This window comes from Carettochelys insculpta, chromosome 1 (assembly GCF_033958435.1).
Source record: "Carettochelys insculpta isolate YL-2023 chromosome 1, ASM3395843v1, whole genome shotgun sequence".
NCBI lineage: Eukaryota > Metazoa > Chordata > Testudines > Carettochelyidae > Carettochelys > Carettochelys insculpta.
The window spans coordinates 44,431,439-44,455,370 of record NC_134137.1 but is presented as its reverse complement, the minus strand read 5'-3'; the positions used below and the strand labels follow the sequence as shown (position 1 = coordinate 44,455,370).

At 40.1% G+C, this 23,932-nt stretch overlaps 1 protein-coding gene across 1 annotated transcript in view; it reads right to left on the bottom strand.

The window, feature by feature from the left end:
- Positions 1–23,932, bottom strand: part of RNF17 (ring finger protein 17) — a 170,672-nt gene that overhangs the window by 70,662 nt on the left and 76,078 nt on the right. The window contains exons 10-18 of the mRNA XM_074982032.1: positions 23,404–23,593; positions 18,913–19,087; positions 12,101–12,291; positions 11,451–11,589; positions 10,016–10,169; positions 8,818–8,933; positions 4,931–5,051; positions 3,964–4,084; positions 1,408–1,635 (exon numbers count right to left, since the gene is read on the bottom strand). Coding sequence (XP_074838133.1) covers positions 1,408–1,635; positions 3,964–4,084; positions 4,931–5,051; positions 8,818–8,933; positions 10,016–10,169; positions 11,451–11,589; positions 12,101–12,291; positions 18,913–19,087; positions 23,404–23,593 — 1,435 coding nt within the window. The remainder of the gene's footprint in view (positions 1–1,407; positions 1,636–3,963; positions 4,085–4,930; positions 5,052–8,817; positions 8,934–10,015; positions 10,170–11,450; positions 11,590–12,100; positions 12,292–18,912; positions 19,088–23,403; positions 23,594–23,932) is intronic.

Genomic DNA, 23,932 nt, shown 5'->3' with positions numbered 1-23,932 from the left:
CGGGCCCAATCAGCTAATTATAGAGACAGCGAGTTAGAAAAGCTCACCAGTAAGGAACAGCTGGGGCTTCTACAAAAGACAGGAAATTGGAAATAGAGCTGCAGTAAAGAAATCTGCAGTCATTTCCTGGGGAAAAGGAAGGTTTCTTTTGAAGGCTGTAGATATAAGTTGATTGCAGTCACTCCCTGAAAGGATGGAGTGAAGAGCTTGACAAACCAGAGAAGCGGGAAGGGACAAAGATGTAAGGTAGCAAGATGCAAGGAATAGACCTTGGCTGTTGTGCAGAGGGTACCTGAGCTAGAATCCAGACTAGAGGATGAGACCATGTTTCCCTGCCAGCTGCTGTGGGAGTGACACTGTGAGGTAGTGAAGCAGAAGACAACCTAACAATGCTAGAAAACAGGAACTTTTGAGTTTCTTGCCCATCCCCCCAAAGGGGAAACCACAGTAGTAATCTGGCTGGAAGGCTGAATCACAAAGAGCACAGTGCAGCTCCCAACAGCTTGAAAGGGGCTGCAGAGGAGAGACATTCAGAATGTAAGCACTGGAAGCAATATCAGATTGACCAAGCTAAGACCCAGAATGGCCAGAAGATACAGTAAAACCTCCGAGATATACGCAATCAAGTTGCGCATGCCTCAAATTAACACAACTTTTGCCCCTGACAGGAGTGGCAGCTGCTCCTGTCAGGGGTGGAAGCAAGAGTCACGCTGCTGTCCCTGACCAGAGCAGAGAAACTGCTCCTGTCAGGGGCAGCAGCCTGACTCTTAGCTGCCACCCCTGACAGAAGTGGTTTCCCAGTCTGGGGAATGGCGGGGGGCTAGGAACCGGGCAGCAACCTCGATCCCAGCTCCCCTCCCCTTGCAGAGCTGGAAAACTGAGCAGTGCAGCCTGGTTCCCATCCCCCTACAGCTTGTGGGACCCAGGAAACTGACTAGCACGTGGTTAGTTTCCTGGGTCCCACAAGTAGCGGGGAGAATACTCCCCGCTACTCTGGGAGCCAGGTTCCCATCTGCCCTCCAACTTGCACGAAAATCTGACTTACATGGGGGCTCCAGGAACGCAACCCTCACCTAATTCAAGGGTTTACTTTAGTGCCATTTAGCAGGGAGCAAATAACCTGTCACAGCACTTTAAGACTGTTCATTGCATATATAATTAGGTTAGTATTTCATAGTGCAAATCTACTGCTTTCCACACTATGTTTATGGGGAGGGAAAATGAAAATGCAATAGCTTTGCAAGTCAGAGACTGAGCACTGCTCCACTGCAAAATAGTAACTAACAGCAATTATTTTCTTTAATAGATTAGAATGAAAAAATGCACTTTCAAAGTTTAAAAACACAAGTTGTAACACTTAAAATATTAACTGATAAAATGCTTCTATTTTGTTTGTTCTTAAAATACCTTTTCAATAAATTTTCTGATGACAGACACTGTACAAAGATCTTATTTGGAGATACCACATGACTGATTCGCACTTGTAGTTCTTTGTTAGAAAGTGATTGTAAATCCTCATTCTGTAAAGATTTCATGTTTTCTGAGTCTACGGTATCTAATTTTTCAGTTTCAAGAAATTCTTCTAAACAAGGATCCCAGACTTCGTTGTGCTCTGCAAGATTACTCTGGACGTATCTGTATGAAAATTTAAAACAGGCTGACATAGAATTTATAATTCAAGTTTTATGTTTACTTTCAATTGTAATATTAGTTCAGTGTTAAGCTGTACTTCTAAAATTCAGACAAGAGAAAAGGGTAACTATAAATATCTTGGGGGAAAAAATAAGACAAAAAAATCCTAACCAACCATCTCCACCCGAAAAAAGCAAGCCAGCACTCAAGCAACTTCAGTGTTTCTGTAGGGTTATAGGGCCAGCACACTCCCTCTATCCTGAGCCCTGTTGTGTCTCTGCTGCTCTGTGGCAATTGAGTACAGGGGGCAGGGAACACCCTGATAGACATCAACACCCTCCTCCCATTTCCCACTCTGCGCAGCAAGGAGGTTCCCAGAGCAGCTCCAAAACAGAGGGCAGAAGCAGTATGGTAGGGGTTAGGGGTGGGGAGAAAGTGATACCTGAAGTGCAGAGCACTTGATAGCTTGCAGGGCAGCTACTGAGCTTAGAGGGAATTTAGGTTACCTGGGCTTCCCTTTGGTAGCCCTGAAAGGTGTGCAAATGTTATGTTATTGCTTGTGATAGGTCTTTACAGATCATTGTTCTAATCACTGTTATAGGTTTGCTAACAAATCATGCACAAAGTGGGCCAAGTGAGGTGTCTATGTAAAGCTTATGGTTCGCTTGTTATGGCTATATTATTTGTGCGCATATATCATGTTCGTATTTTCAAGTACAAAAATCAGCTGAGAGTCTGAATTTCAAATGTTAGCTTTTGGAGTAACACCCACAGAACAGCTAGCCAGCATGTCTGGGAAAGGCTATACAGGTGGATAGGCCCATCAAGAAACAGTCAATGAACAATGAAGCATGAGAGGCACCCAACTACACTGAATGGACTTTACTGCAAACCTTCAACCTGTAATGTGAGCAATGACATCTACCTCTAAAGGTCTGAGTCATGCATGGACAAGTGACTTGCTCATGTCACAAACTACATCTTGAGATATACTTTTCCATAGAAAACAATAGGAATCCCACCAGATGAGAAGGATATAAAAAGGGCCTTGGAGTTTCTTCCATTTTGTCTTCAATTCAGCTTCTGGAGGATCTTTGCTATAAACTGAAATGTGAACACGTGACAAAGAACACCCATCCTAAGACCAGATGTATTGCAGAAAGTTGATTTAAAACAGCAGATTACCAGCTCTGCTACAAGCCTGCAACTGGTGTATGTAATTTGATTCCTTTAGCAATTTTAACTTTCACCCTTTCTTCTTTTTTTTAAAATCAATCTTTAAATTTTAGTTTCTAAAGGACTGGCTAACAGTGCACTCTTTGGATAAGATTTAAGTTATAAATCTGTCTGGTCCTTTGGGACCAGAAGAACCTGGTGAAATTGCTTTTCATTACCTCTCACCTGTATAAGGAGTGATACTGGTGGTGACAGAGGAGAACTGAAGTGTCTAGTGATTTTCTTGTATGTTTCTTGCTAGACAGTGCAGTGAACCAGAAGTGCTCTTTGCAACTAGTTTCATGTTCCTGAGGATGGAGGACTGTCAGTCTTGGACTGTAGGTAGCCCTGTCTTTACGCAGTATGCCCTGAATTGACCCACTCATGGGGAGCCCCCAGAAACCCCTTCTTTGTTAAACCAAGAATCTCTTCTCCTCTCCATTGTTCGCCACAAGGGAAAATGTCTTTGTCAACAGAACTGTTGACAAAACATAGGCCTGTCCAATCCAGGGTGCCTTCTGTCAACAGAAAAGGCCTCTGGGACACCGTACAACTTTATCTGCTGTTCTTCCAGGTGGTCATTTTGCCAATACGGCAGTCCAGCCACACACTGTCGACAGACTGGATCACTCTTTCAATATGCTCTGCTGTCTGGATGCTATCTGCTGACAGAAGTTTTGTCGCGAGATATCTTCTGATATAAACTTCTGTTGACCAATGGCTCTAATTTACACATGGCTTAAATGTCTATTTCTATTAGGAAACATTTTTGTTAGTGGCTTTCTTATAATTATGTTTCTTCTAGGGAATTGGAGACTTTCTGATAACATGTTTTTTGAAAATTTGAACCCTTAAATTTATCTTAATTAGCCTTTAATGTTAGGATGAAACACCTTCATAATAAAAACTTACTTCCAATAAACTTAACCCTTTATTTCATCTAGTTAAAGACTATTCAAAAACACTCATAAAACGTATAAATCTCTACTGGTTGTATTTTTCTTTAATAATAGTTTTTTCCGTTAACATATGGACAATGCGATCAATCTCACTTGGAAAATCCAGATTCAGGCAATTCCAATTCCCCTCCATCCCCATTATGAACAGAATACTTGCCCTAGCACATAGGATGCTAGCTCTTCTTTAACTAGCTGGCTATTTACACTAGACGATCTCTTTCCAAGAACATCTGGGGAATCGAAGAGTTCAATAGACAGCACATTATCTTGTGATATACCTTCAAAATAAAGATACAGCTTAATTTAAAGAAATTTCCAGTAATGACCATACCAAAAAAGTCTGTTGTCTGGGGGAGAGGGAAGGAGAAAAGAGAGGAAGTATAGCTGCACTGAGGCAGGTAAAACTTTGAAAAAATTAAATCTACCAAGATCTGATCTGTAGAATAAATACAACCAGTTTTAATGAAAAAGGAAAATGAAATTTAATGAAAGTTTAGACAGTCCCAACTTCACACACATTCATTTAGGATTTTTTGGAGGTTTCCACACTTCAACATTATGGGCAAACAGTCAAATATTTCTCAATGCTTAATTTATTAGGCAGCTTCTAAATCATATTTTTGGCATTGGCTTACACAAGATTTCCCCATCTCATATAAATAAGCAGAAGCAAAAATAAATAACGGGGAAGATCCCACTGAAGAGATGTAACTTGAAATTCAGCAGCACATTTTATTAGCCTGTTTCAGAAGAGCTGATCTTCCAAACCTCCTTCTGGGGATAGTGGAAGCCATGAATACTAACTAATACATCTCTGAAATCAAGCCCTAAGAGTGTTTATACCATTTAATATTCATATTTCCCACATGAAACAAAAGCCATAAGTGTGGTAATTTAACTTTCAAGTATATACAGTTTTACATCAATTACATTTGGCAACTCATAGCATTACTTACTGCAAATATGAATTATTCCTGGTAAAAAGTGCAGGTCAAATCTGAGAGGAACTAATCACAAGAGTGAATTTACCTCATTTAATATACAAAATAATTTATTTTATTTGATATGCAATTATCAGAGCATGCACTTATTTATAATTATTAGATACACAATTGATAACTTACTTATGACTGAACACAGCATAAATTTATCTTGAGTCATTTCTTCAAATCTTTCCATTGCTTGTTTACTCCATTCATTTGTTCCTTTACAAGGTTCAATATGAGCCAGCTTGCTCCTGATGGCCTAAGAAATAAATCAAATTAGATACCTCTTTCGCACATCCACCTTATATATTTAAGGCCAAATCTTTTTCATAAAAAGAGGCAGGGATGACACATGGAACCTCCTTACCACCCAGTGTGGGTTGGATATATCCTGAGTTTCAGTGAAAGGAAAGGGGTGTTAACCTCTCTGTGACAGCCTCCCATTCTACAAAGGAGGGTAAATAAAGGACACAATCTTCACCTCCTATTAATTTAAATCTAATTAGTGGGCATACTGAGTTAAAGACAGCACAGACACTGGCTCATGGCAAAATGCTAACAAATAAACTTTGGTTCAAATTTTTGAGTTCAGAACCCTATAGTCTGCATAGTTCTATGGCAAACATACTCAAAAATTTAGGCCAAAGGTTGAAAAGTTCAGAACTTATCTAACAGGACACACAAAAGATTAAAAAACAAAAGGCATTTGAAATTGAATGACTATGCAAAACAATCAAAACTTACTGACATCCCTTTTTCAGAGAGATGATATTGTTAGTCTTATTTTGTCAAACAATCCTTAGGTGGAGAAAAAATGGTTAGCTCTGTTGATGAAATCTGAACTGACTAAGTTGCTGTTCATTTTTATACATTTAGACAAGAGTGGGTGGGGGGAGGGCAGGAGAGGAAGAGGAAAGTAGGGAAAAGAAGAGCTATAATACTAAATTTGGGAGAAGAAAAGCTTAGGATGGAAGTCAGTCACAGATAGACATCTGGGGCTGGCCATGAGAGCTGCTGCTCTGGATCCTAGCTCACTTTTTTGGTTTGAAACATTACCTGGCTAATCTGGGCAAATCCCTGTTCTCTCTCTCTCTCTCTCTCCAGTCCTAGGCACATTGGGATAGTTCAGCCAGTCTCATATTGTTATGAAGGCACAGGTGGTCTCAGGATAAGGTCAAAAGGCCAAAAGCAGAAAGAGAATAGGGGCAAGTCCTGCCTCACCAATCTGATCAGCTTCTGTGATGAGGGAACAAGCTCTATGGACATAAGGAAGTCAGTGGATGTGATATACCTTGACTTCAGCAAGGCTTTTGATACGGTCTCCCACAACATTCTTGTTCATAAGTTAAGGAAATATGGATCGGATCCTTGGACTATAAGATGGATAGAAAGCTGGCTTGATGGTCGGGCCCAACGGGTAGTGGTCAATGGCTCAATATCTGGATGGTGGTCTGTTTCAAGCGGAGTGCCGCAAGGCTCGGTTCTGGGGCCGGTGTTATTCAACATCTTTATTAATGACCTGGATGAGGGACTGGGTTGCACCCTCTGCAAGTTTGCGGATGACACAAAACTAGGGGGAGAGGTAGATTCCTTGGAGGGTAGAGAGAGAATCCAGAGGGACCTGGATAAATTGGAGGACTGGGCCAAAAGAAATGTGATGCGGTTCAATAAGGAGAAGTGTAGAGTCCTGCACCTGGGGCGGAAGAATCCCAAACATTGTTACAGGCTGGGGACCGACTGGCTCAGCAGCAGTACGATGGAAAGGGACCTAGGGGTTATGGTGGATGAAAGGCTGGCTAGGAGTAAACAGTGTGCCCTTGTAGCCAAGAAAGCTAACAGCATACTGGGGTGCATTAGGAGGAACACTTCGAGCAGATCTAGAGAAGTAGCTATTCCTCTTTATTTGGCACTGGTGAGGCCACATCTGGAATAGTGTGTCCAGTTTTGGGCTCCCGAGTATAAAAAGGATGTGGATTTGCTAAAGCAGGTTCAGCAAAGGGCAACAAAAATGATTAAGGGTCTGGAGCACAAGACCTATGAGGATAGGCTGAGGGATTTGGGCTTGTTTAGTTTACAGAAGAGAAGACTTAGAGGTGATTTAATAGCAGCCTTCAACTTCCTGAAGGGGAGCTCTAAAGAGGAGGGTGAGAAACTGTTCTCAGTGGTGTCAGATGGCAGAACAAGGAATAATGGTCAGAAGCTGAAGAGGGAAAGCTGTAGGCTGGATATTAGGAAAAACTTCTTCACCAGGCGGGTGGTGAAGCATTGGAATGCATTGCCTAGAGAGATGGTGGATTCTCCATCCCTTGAGGTTTTTAAGTCCCGGCTGGACAAGGTCCTGGCTGGGATGACTTAGTGGAGGTTGATCCTGCTTGAAGCAGGGGGCTGGACTAGATGACCACCTGAGGTCCCTTCCAGCCCGATGATTCTGTGAATAGAAGAAATACAATGGAGGAAAACACAAGGAAAGGGAAGACACAGCAGGATCTTGTGTCACTGTGTTGTCCTAACTAGTCCAGTAGTAATGGTCAGGTTTTCTCACTGGTGCATTGAGATCTAAGTGTCACAATGACTGAGTGCCTTGACTACTCCTTGCGAGAGATACATTTCCTGGACACTACAGTACTAATCAAGGATGGCCTGATCAGTACCACACTGTACTGGAAACGCACTGATCACTACAATTACCTACACACTTCTAGCTTCCATCCTGCACACATGACTAGATCCATTGTTTACAGTCAAGCCCTGAGGTACAATCGTGTTTGCTTTGATCCTACTGACAGAGACTGAAAACTACAAGATCTCTACCAAATATTCATAAACCCGAATTACCTACCAGGATAAATGAAAAAAACAAATCATCATGGCCAGATGAATACCCATTGACCAGCTACTCCAAGATAGGCCCAAAAAAGCCAAGAACAGAACCCCCAACTCAAACCACTGCAACGAATTATTAAAGACCTACAACCTATCCTTAATCAGGATGCCACACTCCAGAAGGCCCTAGGTGACAGGCCTGTTCTCTCCTACAGACAACCTCCCAACCTTATGAGGATTCTCACCAGCAACCACAGTCTACACCGCAGGAACACCACTCCTAGAACTTTTCCTTGCAACAAGGCTCGTTGCCAACTTTGTCCACATATCTATTCTGGAGCTACCATCACTGGACCTAACCAGGTTATTCACAGAATCACAGGCACATTCTCATGTTCCTCAACTAACATCATATATGCCATCATGTGCCACCAATGTCCACAGGCTTTGTACATTGGACAGACTTCAAACTCTCTTAGACAAAGAATTAATGGGCATAAAACAGACATAAAAACACTCCTGATTCACAAACCTGTCAGCCAGCACTTTAATGGAGTGGGACATTCTGTTAATGACCTGAAAGTCTGCGTTTTCCTGAAGAGGAATTTTCACAGCAGGTTGGAGAGAGAGGCTGCTGAACTCTCTTTTATATTCAAATTCAACACATTAACACATGGTACGAAGCAGGATGGGAATTTTCTAGCTCATTACAGGGGCTCTTCTGCATACTTTGCTTTATCTAATTCTTGACTCTCCCACCCCATGGCCCTTCTGCCCCTCCGCTCTCTGATTTGTCAACCTTGATTACTATTTTTGGTTCTCTGTGCCTTAAATATTGAGTCTGTTCTGGTATGGCTATGATCTGAAGAAGTGGGCCTATCCCACGAAAGCTCATCACCTAATACATTATTTTGTTAGGTCTTTAAAGTACTACTGTACTGCTTTTCTGTTTTGATAGTACATAGACTAGCACGGCTATCTCTCTGTTACTTACAAAAATGTATGTAGGTGCTAACTTTCCATCTCACTTGTACCTAAAAGCATTTTTAAAAGCTACACTGTAATGAATTTAAACACCCCCCAACCTCGAGATTTCTGAATAATTTGATCTTTACTTACATTAATTATCCTAACAAAAGGGAACTCCAAGATTCTCCTAAATTTTAAGTTTGATTTCATTTCATAATAGTTATTTAACTTACCTTTTCTGGTGGGCTCAGAAACTCATCTTTAATTTTACGCATGTCCTTAAGAGTTATTTTGGCAGTGTTGCCGAAGTCAACATATTTAACTTCAACTTCTTGATGGCCTAGCAGTGCTTCAGAAAATATCACAATAATCAGGTAAACAAACCAGAACTTTTTAGTACATACCTGATGCTAGTTACACGTGTTAATGTCAATGGCCAACATTTCAAAGACCAGATGTATGCATACATAGTGGTTGTGTCTATACAAGTGATTTTTTTTTTTTTTTTTTTTATAAAACAGGGACTCTTTCGAAAGATACCATGGAGCATCTATACATAAAACGCATTCGTACAAAAGTAAATCAAAGGAACACAGCCTTTCTTTGGAGGTGCTCTTCTGCTCCAGGATCAGGAAGAAACTTTAGAAAGAAAGTGTGTGCAGATGTTCTGCTGGTGTGCATAAACTACCAAATTCTGCAATAATTTAAATTGTAAAATCAGCAAAGCTGCTGCAGCCTTTTACAGCTAGAAAAAACTCCCTCAAACCAAGAAAAAAAAAATCACCGGGTAAAGTAAATATTTAACGGTGATACCAATATCAGCCTCTTATACTTGTTATATATGGGGTAGGCCAGACATGTGATTGGAACACACCGTGCTCAGATGACCATTTGCAGATCAGATCAGTGGCTATCCCAGTAGGATTCTGTTTTATGACTAGGTGCAAGGGTAATACAAATAAATAGTAGCTGAGATGTAATTCAGATCAGCCTCAAATAATGACAAAAGGGAAAAACTGGCTGCTGGTGGCTATCAGTATCAGAAGGTTGCAACCAGTGATTTTGTGGCTCTTCTATATATGCAACACTCAGGAGACATGGCACTGCAGAAAACTAGTCTCTGGAAACAAGAACAATTATGATTCTGCTTGTTATTGAAATTCTAGTGTATGCGTGTATAAATGAGTTGTTCCATATGTTAACATTTGTAAAACAAATTATTAATATCAAGCCAGCCAAATAAATGCAAATAACATCAAACAGTCTGTAAAGTTATAAAAGGTGACTATTACTATTGTTCAATATTACTAATTTTTGCAAAAAATAAAAGTGACTGTTACTTATTATTCAAGTTCAGAAAGTAGGTTTAACCAAATGCCACTTTCAATTATTTGAACATCACAAATCAGATAATCAGTACTACACACTTACCAGTAACTTGTGCTCTGTACCAAACACCATCTTCAAACTTTGCTATACAGGCTTGGCCTTGAACAGGACAGAAAATTTCCAGATTTTCTCCATCATCATTTTTATACACTTCCTCAATTTTCTTCAGGAGGACTAAAAAATCCAGACTTTCTATCTAAAATAATGAAACAAAAACCAAATATTATAATATTTACTAATCTGAATGTTTGGCTTATTCTGAATATTTTGGGACTTGTGACATACAACTCCCAAAAGAGAATCTGAACTCAAAGATTGCTGAAAGAAATGATTGTCAAAGAGCATGAGTGCACTAACCAGTTTTTGAATATTGCTGTCTTTAAAACTATCAAAAGAATTTTTTTGGTTACTCTCTAATAAAACTTCACTAAAACAATCAACAGAGATCGATTATGTAAAATACTCAGCAGGGCTTTTCAGGTGAGGGTTTCGTCTAGGAACCAGTGACCTGGGGCTCTGTAAACCTACAAGTGTGTATGAGATTACTGTCCCTCTACACTCAGGCCCATCCAAAGCAAATTATTCCCCTCCTCTATGCAAGGAAAGATTAAGAGAGCTACATTATGCACCAGTATATGCCACTCACGATGCAATGTTGTGTTCTGAGTCTATTGATTACAGAGACCTCACACTGGGACCTTTTCAAACCCAACAACTGCATGGAACTCAAAGTTATGACAAATGTCATTTACATCTTAAGACCAGAACCCCAGGATGAGGAGTTTGCAAATTCTGCCATATACAAGAAATCCCTTCCAGACCTCAAACAAAATTTGGAGATCAGCATAGTCAATAGACTATGTGAGAAAAGGTCAGACTGGAACAAAGACCAAAATGACTACTTGCCAATAGTAAACAGAAGCACTTCCTCAAGGGGGCAAGGGCCAACTAATCAGGCCATTATGAACACTGCTGTGTAGTGGTAGTAGAAGTGAGTAAAATAGCCTCGAGATACCCAATAATGTGAAATATCCACTCTCCTTCCCCAGGCTGTGATGCAGAATGAGAAGAAGAAAGCGGCAACACCTCCCCATTTAAGCAGCACACACAGCATTGCCCCACAGATCCTGCTTGAGATCTTCCCATCCCCCACATAGGTGAGCCTGCCCCTTTCACCCTGACTGTAAAGATTTATGGACTTAGCATGGCACATAATAAATATTTCCTCACTTCCTCCTTTACTATAACAATATTCATTATTTGGGATCAGAATCCCGTTGCGGTTGGCACTGTATGTACATCTCCAAAGTTTCTATATTATAGATGGGGATAAGACAACTGATTAGAACTTTTTTGGGGGGGAGGGGGGCGGGAGCTAGTAACAAATTTTTATAAGTCTACGATCTTGTTTTACCAAATTATTTAAAGCCCAGAATTTTAATCAACGTTTTAATATACAATATTTCTAAATACTTACCAGTTGAAGGTAGAAATCACTAGGACTATTGATATGACAAACTACAATGGAGATTTCTGTCATTTCTTGTGGCAATGTGGGGGGACAATATTGTAATGACAGATTAGTTTCTGGTTGACTGGGAAGCTGACATCGAAACCTAATGAGAATAACAGTTGTGAATAAATTCAGGAAAGTGGATAAGTACCTTCCATTTATATTCCCCTCTCCATCCCTTTTTCTTTCCAAAAATCCTTATTTTAATGATCACTAAACATTCACAAAGAAGAAACAGAAAAACTTCAAGTTAGTTAAACTTACGATACATTCTAGCTGTTTGTTCTGTCAATTTATGACTTATGAACAAAAGTTATGTAAATAATATTCCTTCAGCTATGAATCTAACAACTCTGCTGTGCATCTTTTCATGGATCCAATTAGAAACCTGTTATTCAAATGAGGTGTTGTGCCAGCAAAATGCAAAAAGCAGCATATATGTGAATGCAATCATTTATGGGTCAAAATAACTGAAGGTATTTACAACTGCAGAAACAAACCATGTGGTATCACTAAATAAGGGTAGATTTCATAGAATGCAAACTACTATCCTTTAAATTTTATTTGTACACTTTTAAAAATACAAACGCTTAAAGTTCTCTTACGACACATACCTTGCTAACCCTGTAAAAACTAAAGCATCCTTAAGAGATACTGGCATGTCACTCCTTATTTTATTAACTGGAGGTTTCTTCAGATCTACAATGAGCACACCATCCTCTTCTCTAAATACTTTCATTATAACAGCTTTGTTATTTACCATTCTCAAAAATTCTGTCTTAATATCTTCCCCCCAACCTTCATTCTGTTTGGGGAAAAAAAAATAGTGTTCTTAGGGATCATAAAATACATGACTCACACTTGGGATGAAATCCTGACTTCACTGAAGTTAGTGGAAAAGTGCCCTATGACATTAATGGAGCCAGGATTTCTCACACAATACTGAAATACTGAAAACACCTATTACACCAGGGGTGTGCAAAGTGTGTGTTGGGGGGCGGGGGGGCAGGCCCTCATCGCAGGGGGCATGAAATTTTGTAAAGGGGGATGCAGCATGACTGGCTGCTGGGCTCATGCATCTGATTAAAATGTTTAAAGGAGGTTACTTTTTTTATGTGAATGTAACATTTATATAAAGAATAATAAAGTTTTTATACTCTACATACTTTTCTTACACGTTAAAAGGTTTCTCTGTCCCTCCCCCAGTATTAACAGAACCAAAATTTCTGTCTATCTGGATTACATCAGATGGGTTTTGGAGGGGTGGACTGCTAATTGCAGGGACGAAAAGTGGGGCCTGACACAAAAAGTTCGCTCACCCCTGTATTAGATCATCTTGTCCATAACCTTGACAGTGCAGAATTGCTCTCTATGGTGTATTTTCTAGTGTTCCTTTTCAGGCCTAGTTTTAAATGACTTCAGCCAGGCTCTTTTCATCACTTCTTTATATAGATTACTCCCCTTCTTAAGATTTTACTATTTGATTTTCCTTATATTCAAATTGCAATTTTCAGTTGTTCCACTTCATCTCATTACTTACAATTTTACCCTCTTGAACCATCATAAACATTTTCTTCTCCTTCTTCATAATTTACTTGCAGACTGCTTAGTATCCAGCAGTCAGGGTTTGGTGAAACTATGTTTTATCGCTTACCTTTCTTCAGGCAATCCCTTCAATTGGTTTCAAAGTCTTAGTACTGTTTTCACAAACATTTTTAACAGAACTATTAAATAGAATTTAAAATAACATGAACATACAATTTTCATTAACAAATGGAAGAGAACATATATAGTATGAACAGAAATATTTGCGGGATTTGTGTGTGTTGCACTCACAGAACCCTCACAAAAATAGAGCAAAGACATTAGAAAGACAGACACATTCTTCAAGATGAGTGCCCCTGCAGGTGAATGTGTGTCCCTGTTCCTCTGATCAGAGAATTTCAGCAGCAATGTTGTCTGGATCATTGTATGTTCTCTCCAGCTCAATCTAGCACCATATGATCAGATCTCCCTCAGTTCTTTCTCTACTTCAGCACTTGTAGACTCAACTCTGAAGTACTGGGGAGAAGAGGTGGCAGTGGAACACTCACAGGGACACCTATCCCAAAGAACTTTAGTTACAGTATGGAGTCAGCAACCTTTTCTTCATTGAGGATTGCACCCGTGGATGCTCCATTTCAGATGCAAGAGTAAATAGTGATATTACAGTTAAGTGCAAACATGGCATCCAGTCTTGAGGTCTGGCTCACACAAGCTGCGTCTACACGTGCACGCTACTTCGAAGTAGCGGCAGTAACTTCGAAATAGCGCCCGTCACGTCTACACGTGTTGGGCGCTATTTCGAAGTTGAAATCGACGTTAGGCGGCGAGACGTCGAAGTCGCTAACCCCATGAGGGGATGGGAATAGCGCCCTACTTCGACGTTCAACATTGAAGTAGGGACGTGTAGACGATCCGCGTCCCGCAACATCGAAATAGCGGGGTCCTCCATGGCGGCCATCAGCTGGGGGGTTGAGAGATACTCTCTCTCCAGCCCTTGCGGGGCTCTGTGGTCACCGTGGGCAGCAGCCCTTAGCCCAGGGCTTCTGGCTGCTGCTGCTGCAGCTGGGGGTCCGTGCTGCATATACAGGGTCTGCAACTAGTTGTTGGCTCTGTGTATCTTGCACTGTTTAATGAAAGTGTGTCTGGGAGGGGCCCTTTAACGGAGCGACTTGCTGTTGAGTCCGCCCTGTGACCCTGTCTGCACCTGTGCCTGGCATCCCTATTTCGATGTGTGCTACTTTGGCGTGTAGACGTTCCCTCGCTGTGCCTATTTCGATGTTGGGCTGAGCAACGTCGAAGTTGAACATCGACGTTGCCAGCCCTGGAGGACGTGTAGACGTTATTCATCGAAATAGCCTATTTCGATGTCACAACATCGAAATAAGCTATTTCGAAGTTGGGTGCACGTGTAGACGTAGCCACAGTGTTCTGTAATTGTGTATGTCCCCAGCCAGGTTGCTGCTTTCAATGCCGGTGATTACTATGTTGTTTAGAAAGATGACTAAAGTCTATAAGGATCTGTTGGAGACAGTTTGGATTCTTACTGGGAGTTGTATACACTTCTGTTGTAATAAAGGTTGATGCACCCAGAAATCCATTTAGCTAGACAATGTTTAGAAATTGCTGAACCTTTAGATTGTTAAGAAATTGAAATAAAAAGCCCTAATGACTTTCTCAAAAGAGTAGTTCTTTCACAGCAAAATGTTATTGCATGTCTAACATCTTGTGTGTGTAATACCAAGTTCTGTGTGCTACCAAGGGGTTTAGGAAATAATGCAAGTTGGTTAGTTGGTTCAAATGAAAAGAGAAAGGTATTTGAGGTAATAGTTTTGGATGACGTCCTTCTTTTCTTTGAAAAAGAGATTGTATATGATGGGTGTAACAGGAGGACCTCCAGTTCTCCCACTCAGTGGGCAGATGTAACAGCAACTAAGACAACTAGTTTCAACAGATATATCAGAGGGCATTTTGTTGATGGTTCTAATGAGGTCCCAGTAAGGCCTCACAGTACCAGGTTCAACTCCCACCTTTGAAAAAATACATGTACTTCAGAGCAGACATTTCTGATACCCTGAAGGAAAAAAAAAGCATTTGGTGATGAGATGGGAAGATACAGATATCCCATATATCTTGTGGTAAAATGTGAAATGTGTTAACAGCTATGAGGTGTACTCTGTTGTAACTGCATGCATCAATGCTCATATCTGACTGCTCTGCACTAAGACAGCAGAAGGTGGCACCATAGCTTGTGTAGCGTGCATCAGTGCACATGTTTAGACGGCTCCGTTGGTACAGCTGCCATAGAGCTAGGACTCTATTTGCTTCGACTCCAAGCCTGCCTACTTAGGGCCACCCGCTTTCCCAGTACACTTGTTACGGGAGAATCCCAGTGTCTTATACGTACTCAGCCACAGGGCTCTCCAGGCTTATGAAGAGTATGCCTCTGCACAGGGCGCCACTGTGCCCCAAATCAAGTAATGCCCGATATGGTTTCCCTACTTATACTTAGCATGGTGAGAGGACAGTGCTGTCTCCACCAGTTCCAATCATCTGGCTTCTGCTCCTTTTCCTGGCCCGAAAGCCCAATCTCCTGGCCCCTAAAGCCCACCCCCTACACCATCTCTCAGTCCCAATGGCTGAATACCCATGCCTTCTCTGACTGTTCTGCATTGGTAGCCCCATACCCCTAGCTCCCTGCTCTGCCTCCGGGACTGCAGTTCTGGCAGGCTGTAATACTCTCCCACCAGCCTCCCTGTCCTGTTCATGCCTCCACAGCCCTAAGCCCAGCCTACCTCCTTCACTGCAGAGTTGCTGCCTAGCTCCCCAGCAGGGGAAGAGAGGGGGTGCAGGCGCTCAGACCACAGAGGGCACCCAAAGTCATAACGATGGCCTGCTCAGCGCCAAGGACAAAGCCACCAAAAAAGGAAGGCTCTGGCTCATTCTAAAGGGGATGTTGGTGCCATTTTCCTCATTCTCTTTTGAAAACATGAACTATCCTCTGAGGAAGATAAAAAGCTGTCTGTCAGAGAAGGGTGAAGGAAATTATCATCAAAGGGGACAAGAGGATGGCAAGAGATTGTTGTCTAGTGCCAGATGCCAGCCAAATGAACTTTTTCATTCGGATAATTTAACCAATTATGGATTTATTTATAACCAATAGAAGATTTACTGAGCATTGGTGGGTTCCTTAATCAAATTTTTTATTTTGGAAAACAAAATGAAAATGTACATGCTTTATTGAAATCTTTGCAGGAGGAGGGAAGGCTGGAGATGAGGGGTTAAATATGCAGGCTGCCCCAGGGAGAGAGGACTACTATCACCACACAGCAGCTTGGGGCCAGGTGAGAAGTACCTCCATGGCCACTGCAGGTCCAGTGAGCACAGCTAGGGGAGGCGTGCATGTCCCCCAGCTGAGGCAAATCCAGGTTCATGGGCTCCCCGTGCTCCCCAGCCACAGTGAGGAATGCATCAAACTTTGCACATTCCCTTTGCTCTCCGATGAAGGGGAACAGTCAGTAACGTTCCTGTACAAATCTGGGCAGAGGGAGAAAACTTCAGGCCTCCCTAAAGAGTGCCTGGCCTGGGCGGGGGGCGGGCAGGGGTGTCCTTGGGTCTGGGGGAGGGTGTATCCCCAGCCAGTCCCTTCTAGCTGCCTGGTGATGGTCTCATTTCATATGGTTTTATGAGATGCAATCCTATTCCAGGGACATCCCATTTTCCTGCCACAACCAAACTCTAACCCTGCTTTAAGTTATAAGAAGGAACTGTATACCAAACTTGGTGGTTCTAGCTCTTACCATGCAGAAGTTCTTGAACCAACAGACATGGATGGATGGACTCTCACATATATACTAGATTACTTATAACTGAAGCAGGAAGTCCCCATCTTTCCTGGCACAAGCCTTTAAATTGCTGCAGTAAGAGCATTTTTGAGAGATGTGTCGCTCACTGAAGTACTGAATGCACTGAGAATGTCCACCTGAGGTTGAGATTGCCTTCCAGCAGGAGAAGTAACATCTGAAGCCCATGATTGGACATCGGTCAGACTGTAGCAGGTACACCTTAAGAGTGGAAATGCACTAACAAGGGGTATTAAAGATGGAAAGAATTATTTTGCTTAAGAAAGAAAAGGTGAGAAAGGAGTAACTAAACCTAACAAGTGTACTAAAAGGCTATGCAGACAAGAAAGACTACCCATTGTAATGGTGCTGGGAGTACCACCTCAGGCCAAGGCTGGTTGAGAAAGAACTCGGAGGATGGGGGGAGAGGAGAGAAAATGGGGAGCATAAACATGCAATCCAGACAAGCACTGCTGCTGAAATTGTCGTGTTAAATGTACTGCTATATGATTACAATTCCTTTTTCCTCAGCTCAGTACTAGAAACAGCCATCTTTACAGAAATTGACATAAAATTGTAAGAGCCCTAAGTGAGAGCTCAGGGGGAAGATGGCTTTACATTAGTGAATAACTTACCCTTTCTTGTTTAACACAAGAAAAATGTTAAACAATATCAGTTTTAAATAAAAATATTACATTTCTGCATAAAGTTTGACACACACAACTGTTTCAAGTAAGGGAAATAAATATTTATCTACCTATGATTTTAGCATACTTTCTACATTTGACAGCATTTTTAGTATAATCATTTTGCCTGAACAGTCACACTTTCCTCTGGGTACATTTGAAAATAAATGGATGCTTTGGCTCTAAAAACCGCAATAATTGCAAGATGGATTCAAAGGCAGGTTGGACCTTTTTGGAGCATTTTCAGCATTTCAGCTCAGTTGTGCCCCTTTCATTTTGAAAGGAAATGTTTAAATTATATTCAGTTCTTTTTGATTAAGGTGTTTTTAAAGCAATTGACACCTCACACTGACTATTAGCTACAAATATCAGAAACATTGGAAAACTGAACTTTGAAATGAGGGAACTATAAACCTTTTAGAAGGTTTCACAGTTTGTTTATGGTGAGAGGTCTTTTTGCCATCTCATTTATTTATTTATCAGTCATGGGATAAGCAAAATAAGTGCAGTTTTCCCATCACTGTTTCAAGCCTGCGTGATTCTGGTTTGAAGATATCAGCCACAAGAGGTCATTACAGTAATTTAGATGTGCAAGTTTATTAGATCACTTATTTTATCAGTGTAAAATCTACTATTTAAGGTCCCCTATACAGATCACTAGAAACGTACAGATATATTATTTCAACAACTCTATCCCCTTAAGAACATTGCACAAATGAGGCTAATTCTATGAGCACAAATAAAAACAAGTAATGAAAAAAGTATTGGTGCAACTTATGTTATTTTCTTTAGGAACAAATGTTAGTAGCAAGCGGGGAGTGAGACAGAAGGAAGCACGTAGGAATATTTTCCAGGTAAGCAGCACTACGTTTTTGGTTCACTAAAGGGAAACCTCAAATATTTGCAAAACTATTCTAAAAGCGGACTGTTCAGTACCACTGCCTACTTGGCTGAATTTTGAAGAGACAACGGCATATCTATCAGACAGCCAAGGAATATGAATGTCAATTACATACTTGTCTTTGGAATGTGAGAAAAGGATATCTCCAGAATAGCTCCCAAACCAGTCAGTCAATTATAAATCTGGTATTGTAATACATTCTTTAAAACACTGGATTACACAGCCACTGGCATTTCTTAAATATAATTTAACTCATTACATACATTGGAAATAATCATAAGTTTATCTTTTAAATATATGACTAGATAAAAGTGATGTGCACCCTTGAATTCTCCTTTTTTTTGGGCGGGGGCAGTATTTGGAAAATTGTAAATATTGGATTAATTTTGAACTTCCATAATTAAAAACCTAAATAGAAAAAATTCTCTTAAACTGTACAAAGAGCCCTTACTTACTGAGTTTTTGGGAACTACGTCTTTCAGTGAGCACTGCACTGCTAACGGAGGAATATCCCTGAGCCGTGCCTCTATACGGGGATCAGGCTTCCTTATAAACACACACAAGTCATTTACCACTAAGTTCTGTACAGCAACTTGTTCTGGTGGCCTCACCACAGGGACACCACCAATCCTAGTGGGAATATAAACAAACAATGATAATACAAAAATGCAGCATAGTCCGGGAGCATTTGTAATTACATGGGCAAATTAATGACAGTAAGGTAAGGGAGGTTTCATTTATTCCTAGAAATCTACGGCATCAATTTCAATGGTGTAAACCTCTGAGGTATGGCAGGGAGGACTTGTTCTTTCATCTCCACCAGGCTCCCAATTACAGGTCCTCTAGTTGGGGGAAATTTTGATAATATGATGTTGTTGGAAATGAGCCAAGTTTAGGTATCATTCAAAAACCCTTGCTCCCACAAACAAACTGGTATAAAAGACAGCAAACCTAGAATAATTATGTAGATATGTATTTTAGAAAGTGTTTAAAAACAACTTTTTCAAATTATACTTTAAAACAGTCATGTCAGACATGCAATCCTCAAAGTTAAATGTGGCCTTCAACTAGCGGTACTGTGTTATCAGTTAATGCTCAAAACATGGCACCTGATACATTTTTGGGGTGACATGGTGACTTATGAAGACAACTGAGTCTTTGCTGCTCCTCATTCAATCTGGCAGAACTGTTAATTGGAATTTGTACCTTGCAGCACTGGAGCATTTTGGGAAATACTTTTCCCTTCAGATTCAGCCAACAATTCTGCAGTGATTGCTTGGTAACATTAAAAAAGAAGAGGTATAAAAAAGTCTGCCCCTGACGTATGGGAGGAATTTTGGAAAGAACACTGGGTTATCAAAATATTGCTAGATCGTCTCAGTGCCTCAGAATGCACATGTGCAAGTGAACACACACACACACACACACACACACACACACACACACACACACATATCAAAGTCACTGGAAACGCTGATGGAGTCACACAGCACCCAAAATGACCTTTCCCATTATTTCCTGACCACCCCAGAACTCCACTCAATTTCAGATTAAAAACATTAAACACAAGTTAGAAGACTTCCCCAGAAGTAACCAAGAACACCTCTAGACTAATCAGGTGCTATTAAAAGCCAAGGAAGAGCTATTTCAAAGCTACAGGATGAGCTGACTTGCACTGGCAACCCATCAGCATATGACAAACTGAAGCTCATTGATACCACAATGGAGGTAGTCTTCAGTGAAGAAATAGCTATAAAGGGTAAGTCAAATACATACTCAGAGTCATGAGTTGTCTGAAGCCTTCAAAACCCAAAGAATTGTTCAAAGCTGTGTCAAAGGGCTTCAGTCAAGAACTGACTAAAATACAAAGAAGTCAGACAGCATGAAGGTGGCAGAGCTAATCACAGAATGCAATTTTTCACTCATCTTCAGATCTCAGCATGATGTTGATGTATGAGAAAGTCTGGGTAAGCAGGAGTTCTCCATGGTACTATGATACATATTTAAACGTATTAGGAAAAAAATGCCTAAATGCCAGGAGAAGTAAACTAAAGAACAATTTTCACAGTCTCCTTAAGTCAGCACCTAAAAACAATATTACCAGTATAAGCCTTTCAGTATGCATATTTTAGATAGCATAAATCAGGTACAGGCTTGCAACAAACCAGACACTCTTAACAGCTTCTGAAATTTGATTTAACATTTATTATAAGGCTATAGAGAACATACTGGACTTATGACCACTAAGAATTTGACACATATGCAGAGAAATCAATTAAAATATCAAAAAAACCCCCCCAACTATGGTATTGCAATTGTACAACAAAATAATTGACTATGAACATCTGAAAAGACACAGTGAAGAAATGGTCACACACTTGTATGAAGGATGGAGTTCTCCACATACCTTCCAAAAAACATGCTCCAGCACGTCAAGAATTGTTCAAAGACTATCATCATGTGGCATAATGAAGCTGCTGTCTCACACTATTAAGTGAAGTTTCTTCATAGTTTCCATGGGGAGGACACTAAAATTATCTCACATCAATGGCACGGAGAGAGGTGCTACTCAACTCCAGATTTTTTGCATATGATAAGTATGTTCTAGTGCTTTCTAGGAGATGCTACGCAAGACTCCACTTTTGTGTCTGCTGATGCAGAACAGAATTGCTATGTATTCCTCAGTTACACTCTTAGCACTTGGACCAAGCAACACCAAACTGTCAGGTTTCTGCATCTTTTCAGGATGTGTCATTCCTGTTTAGCTGGCAAGATCAAATTACCTTACTGGAAGGCATTTGCTTCATCTTCTGAAAAAAACTCTCCCCTCACTCTGTAGGTGGCTCAAAATTGATGAGGTCACAAATGCACTGCATTTATTCATACACCAAATTTACCATTTGAAGACAAATGTTACAACAGTCGCAGTTACACTGGTGGATGCTTTCCAGGAAGCAGACAAATGAAGAAAACCTACCACCAAAGGATGCCTTTATATCTCCTAATAAGAGAGCAAATTACGAAGCAACGGAATGGCTCCATGATGACTGAACACATACAAAACAAACTGTCCCCTATCTGGCATGGATAGTTCTTGGAGGATGAATTAGTCATTCTAGGTATATGTGAAATACCATTTGCTCCCAAATAAATCCTTTGTTTTATCAAACAGTTGTATGTAAAGAACCAATGTTCCTGCCCTGCAAATGCCTGATCAGCAGTCTTCTTTGTAAAGAGATACACAGAAGATAAATCAGCGTGACATATCTATCAGAGATATCCTAGGCAAAGTTATCACTGATGACAACTGAGGAATAAAAATGTTTTCAGTCCAACATATTCAGGTCAACTTCTTTAAGGTTGCTAAAGATCATAATTTTGTAAGCAATGGATACTGTGTTAAAACAGAGTTCTTAAAAAGCTAATTTTAAAACTATTTTTAATATGTACCCACATGGTCTAGTCATGTTTTGCATCATCACTGTGTTCATGAGGGGAAAAGGGGCTTCTGAATGATACCAAGTTTGACCCATTTCCAAGAATACTAAATTATTGAAATTTCCCTCACCAGAGGAGCTGGGCAGGATGACACCACTGAAATTTTGAATCTGTAGATTTTTTACAAATCAGATGATACCTACTTTCCCATTATATCACCAACCTGCCCATAGAGTATTTTATATTATGCTCCCAGATAAGCATATTTCTTAAAATAAGTTTTCACTTTACAGTAAGAATAAAGTAGTATGTTTTTTAAAATTATAAAAGTTAGACCTAATTCTTTAAGTCCAATTTAATTTAATTTTTTTGGAAATAATTCCAAGAACTGGGCTAATTACAGTTTATTTACAGAAAAAAACTGTTATTATAGCCAATGTTGTTCAATCTGTGACAGCACAAGCAATTCTGTAACTTGTATTCATTTTACCAAGAGAAAAGCTGAAGTGGAGATATTACCTGACTTCACAAGGTTATTCAGTTACTGCAACAGCAAGCATTAAACCCAAAACTCCTACTCTGCCAGACCCTTGTTCTGACCACTTCTAAGCACTCTCCCACAGGAACAGTTCAGAAACTACGGATTTTTTTTTTAAAAACATGTCACCTTAATACATTTACAGAACTCAAACAAAATTCAGTTCAACTTCATTGGCACAAGATATGAAAATGTTGCCAGAGTAGTAGAATAGGTTCATGACAATGTTATATGCTATTCGAAGTTTGATGCTGTTAGAAAAGGCACTGCAAGAAGCTCCAGCATCACCAAAAATTACTTCTCCGAATTCATTCTTAGAACCTCTGAAACCACGATTCCTCTTACTATTATGACTGAGAAATGCAGTATTGCAAACTCCAAATATCTAAAAATCAAGATTCAACATCCTCCCCCCCAAAAAAAAAATCCATACAAGATTGGTTTATAAGTCTTCCAAAAAAAGACCACATTTAAGGTACTTTTGTTTCCCTTTGGAATTGATCAATAAGGTTGCACTTCATCACATTTTCAAACTTCTCTCTGTAACCCTGAGAGCTACAAACCTTTTTTTAAAAATGAAAGCTAAGATTCTCATGTTGTCATTACTGTAGGAGTGACTGCTTGTAGAAAGACACTATCACTATAAAGTTGAAAGATGTGGCAACATGGCAATGTATCTTGTTCAGAAAGTGAATCTTCTAAGGGTGCAATTTTAAACACTTATGTTTTATACAGTAACTTAGCGCACATATTTTCTCACAGGTTAATTTCATACTTTTTTTTGCATGTGTGACTGTATGCAAGTCACACAGCATAGTCATTTGGTATTTGGTTATTAACTTGTGAAAAGATAGTTTTATTGACTTTAATAGTACAGATTCCCATCAGAAACCAGACATAAAATACCACTTTGAGACAAGAATCTGTTTTTAATCCAGAAAGAAGGGATGTAACTATAAGATAATCATACCCTGAAACAACTAAAACTTCAGAATTCCCAAAGTCTACCATGAATACTTGCATCACTGCAACATCATAAATTCTGTATTTTGTTGGACCGCAGAGTTTTTCCTTATTTTTACTTTCCAGAGGAATCAAATCAGTGATAGTTCCACGGCACCACATTCCATTTTCTTTACTGTTGATAAAGATTCTTGCACCTAAATAAAGATTAAAGAAACTATTACAACGTTAAACCAACTACATTGATGACTTAAACATCTTAGCTTAGAAACTGTTATATTTTAGTATATCCCTCCACAGTTAACATTGTACCATTCAGCTAGTTTATGTCTTATCAGTTTGAACAAGTGGAAAAATTACTTCTCTTGTTTTGCTTTTGTAACCCCAGAGGCACTGAGACTGCTGACAAGCAAGACTAAAATATTTGCTCTATACCCTTACCTGAAGGGAAGCTGGCTTTTAGTTCATGAGGTAAAGCACATGGCTTTAGCCCTTAAGGTCACAGGTTCATTTCCTCCTCCCAACAACCCAGGTAC